This window comes from Chinchilla lanigera, unplaced genomic scaffold, assembly GCF_000276665.1.
Source record: "Chinchilla lanigera isolate Chin_1 unplaced genomic scaffold, ChiLan1.0 scaffold00142, whole genome shotgun sequence".
NCBI lineage: Eukaryota > Metazoa > Chordata > Mammalia > Rodentia > Chinchillidae > Chinchilla > Chinchilla lanigera.
The window spans coordinates 2,224,637-2,226,526 of NW_004955543.1; the positions used below are offsets into that span (position 1 = coordinate 2,224,637).

A 1,890-nucleotide genomic window follows, 5' to 3' on the forward strand; every position below is an offset into this window, starting at 1 on the left:
AAAAAATAACAAGGAGCCAGGAAATAACAATTCAATAACTGCAAGGCGAAGCAAACAAAAACAGTGTAAGATTAATAGGTGTAAGGGAACAACAGGCATTAACACAAAAGACATAAATAGTGTTTGCAGAAATAATAGCAGAAAATTTCCCAAGCATGCAAAAAGAATCAGACACACAGGTAAGGGAGGCATATAGAACTCCAATTATCCATAAGCAAAATAAATCTACACCCAGACATATACTGATCAAGATCCCAGAAATTAAGCAAAAGAACAGAATCTGAAATTCAAGTAGAAAATAAGGATCAGAAGAGATCTACAGAAGTTAGCCCTCAAGATGAGGGACAGGAGGAGAAAACATCTATGCTTTGTTTCAAGAAAAGAAAGAAAGCATCCAAGGTGTTCAAGCCCAATGCTGGCACTGAAGCTGCTGGTGCAGGAAGGAAGGCTCCCCTAGAAGCAGGAGCTTCTGATCAGCCAGAGTGTCCAGGTGGTGCCTGGGCCTCAGTCAAAGGCCTAGTGGCATGTAGGAAAAGGTCAGATTCTTCAAAGCAGCAGAAGCCATTTGAGGCTGAAGTGCATCCTGAAATAAAGGCTGAGGATGCTGATTTTTCTAAGAAAAAGGTTAAATCCAGACTTAAGATTCCCTACATAAAATTCTCAAGAGGGGCACAAAAGAGTCATCATTTCAAAATTATAGAAGACTTGGGCTGCTGTCTAAAAGTCCAGTATGAGACTGAAGCTTTGGCTATACAAACTCAGACCCAATCCAATGACGAGGAAACAAAGCCTAAGTCGATGCAAAATCCAGTGAAGGCATCTCACAAAAAGATGGCAATGAGTTCTGTAAGTCAAATGTGAGCAAGAGAATAATGCCTAGAGAGAATGTGATTTCAGTAGAACTCAAATTAGGTAATGGGCATTCTGCTATTCAGACAGGAATGCTAATCTTTGAAAAGGAAACTGCAGTGATGGAAGAAAAGCAAAGTGTTCAGTCCCAGCAAGCAGGCCCATTTGAAAGTTCAGAAATAGTCAGTCAGCAACCAGTGGCTTCTGATGTTACTCCTTCACTTGCAATACCAGAACAGCAAACTGTCGGAAAGTCCAGTAACAGTACCTTAGAAGGTGAACCAAACTGGAATGACCATGAAAGTCAAGAGACTGTAGTTGAAGAAGAGAATCAGTCAAAATGTACTGAATTGTGTGAAGACTTGAAAGAAAATGAGATCAATGTAGAGAAACCCAAATCAGAAGAAAGCAAAAGAATGGAGTCAATTGCTGCTATTATTATAAACACAGAACTCAGTGAATTTGATGCTAAAAAATCTAAAAATGTCCTAAGCATTTCTTAATTTCCATTGAAAATGAGTAATCAGGGTTTTTTTGCTAATGACAGTGGTTTTGAGGGTAGAACTTCAGAACGGTGTGAAACACTCTTGATAGAAACAGCTTCTTCTCTTGTCAAGAACACTACCCAGTTGTCTGCAGAACAGCTGGTTAATGAAATGTCCTCTGATGATAATAAAATAAAACACTCTTCTATGGTGACTTAATTTCCAAATCATGGAAGAAAAAGAAAAGCTTACGGAGGAACTATTTACACTTTTGCGGCATTTCTTATGCAGTAACAAATGAGAAATTTATCATCTGTGGCTTTTAAAGGTACAATTCCAGCACAGAAGTACTACAAAATAAAGTTTTTGAAACTCTTTACCTCTGAAGTGCAGTCAGGTCTAGATTGGTGGACGTCAGCAGAGACTGCAACGCAAAGTGACATATTGGGAGTTGCTACATGGAGGCTGGAGTTCCCTGGGGAAGGAAAATGTATTTGTTGAGCACTTACAGTGTGCCATAAGCTTCTTACTGGCTCTTGTCTGGTGTTTCAAACTG

General features: G+C 39.3%; 1 protein-coding gene across 1 annotated transcript in view; it reads left to right on the forward strand.

The window, feature by feature from the left end:
- The window catches only part of LOC102025288 (A-kinase anchor protein 5-like), a 3,317-nt gene extending 1,764 nt beyond the window's left edge, over positions 1-1,553 (forward strand). Inside the window, 2 exon segments of the mRNA XM_013508141.1 lie at positions 259-805; positions 808-1,553. Coding sequence (XP_013363595.1) covers positions 259-805; positions 808-1,553 — 1,293 coding nt within the window.
- Positions 1,554-1,890: the final 337 nt, after the last annotated feature.